This window comes from Saprolegnia diclina (assembly GCF_000281045.1).
Source record: "Saprolegnia diclina VS20 unplaced genomic scaffold supercont1.81, whole genome shotgun sequence".
NCBI classification, from domain to species: domain Eukaryota; phylum Oomycota; class Saprolegniomycetes; order Saprolegniales; family Saprolegniaceae; genus Saprolegnia; species Saprolegnia diclina.
In genome coordinates, this window is record NW_008246148.1 from 1 (window position 1) to 1,197 (window position 1,197).

Genomic DNA, 1,197 nt, shown 5'->3' on the forward strand with positions numbered 1-1,197 from the left:
CTGGGTACCGTCCGTGCACTTGGCAAACGTCTCGGCGACGAGAAGCGCGACCGAGTACTTTGCTGGTATGACGTGGTGAAGCCACTTGTAGCCGGTCGGGATCTGCGATGACGGCGGGTTGTAGCCCATGAAGAGGAAGAAGAACGAGTTGAAGAGAGTGCCAATGATAGCGGCAACCTCGACACGGGGCATCGCGTATGCCATCAACTGGCCAAAGTAGACGTTCATGAGCACCAAGAACGAGACATTGAGGCCGTAAAAGAGGCATGCGCCGATCGACTCGTTGAAGCCGACAAACGGGTAAAAGATGACGCAAAAGACAAATGTCGTCACAAACACGTACGGGATCTCGACGACCGTGCCGCCGACAAGGTACCAAAACGCGCTGTACGTCTGCGAGGCGCGTTCGCGATAGAACGACGCGCGCTCTTCTGTAGCGAGCGGAAGGACACTGTTGAACGAAATGATACCCATAAAGAGCGACGTGAGAAAGATCATGCCGACGCCGCCGGTCGCCCCAACGTACGTTGTGTAGTCGACACCGCGGTAGACCAAGCCAAAGAGAAGAGCCAAAATGATCGAGAGCATCGCGCGCGTGTAGTTGTACGACGGCGTGCGCCAGTACATGCGGAAGAAGCGCTGCGTCACCATCTTGAACTGCGTCAAAGACGACGCCGCGCGCTTCTTGGCAAACGTGAGCTCGGGCAGCGACGAATGCGGCACAGCGTGGCGCTCGAGCGCTGCCACGAGAAGACCACGCTCATGCGAGCCGTTGAAAATCTGGACATAGTCGTTGGGCGGCAAGTTGGTGCTCTTGGCTTCGACACCGGCACCGATGACCTCGAGCATCCACGTCGCCGGGTTGGCACCCTCGATGAGTGGCGGCGTGTTGGGAATCGACTTGAAGTACTGAATCAGCTGGATGGCGTGCGTACCGAGGTCACCAAAGAAGACGGTCTCGCCACCGCGCTTGAGAAGGAGAAGCGAGTCAAACATCTCAAACACCTCGGTCGACGGCTGGTGGATCGTGCAGACGACCGTGCGACCCGTCGACGCGATCTTGCGAATACCCGTCATGATGATCTTGGCCGAGCGGGCGTCAAGGCCGGACGTCGGCTCGTCCAAAAAGAGAATACTCGGGGCGGCCGCGAGCTCGACACCGATCGTCAGACGCTTCATCTGCTCGACCGACGCGCC

General features: G+C 58.6%; 1 protein-coding gene across 1 annotated transcript in view; it reads right to left on the reverse strand.

Annotated features, from left to right (window-relative positions):
- Positions 1 to 8: 8 nt before the first annotated feature.
- SDRG_14935 (hypothetical protein) overlaps positions 9 to 1,197 on the reverse strand; it is a gene marked incomplete at its 3' end in the record, with an annotated part of 3,915 nt that continues 2,726 nt past the window's right edge. Inside the window, exon 2 of the mRNA XM_008621095.1 lies at positions 9 to 1,179. Coding sequence (XP_008619317.1) covers positions 10 to 1,179 — 1,170 coding nt within the window. The remainder of the gene's footprint in view (positions 1,180 to 1,197) is intronic.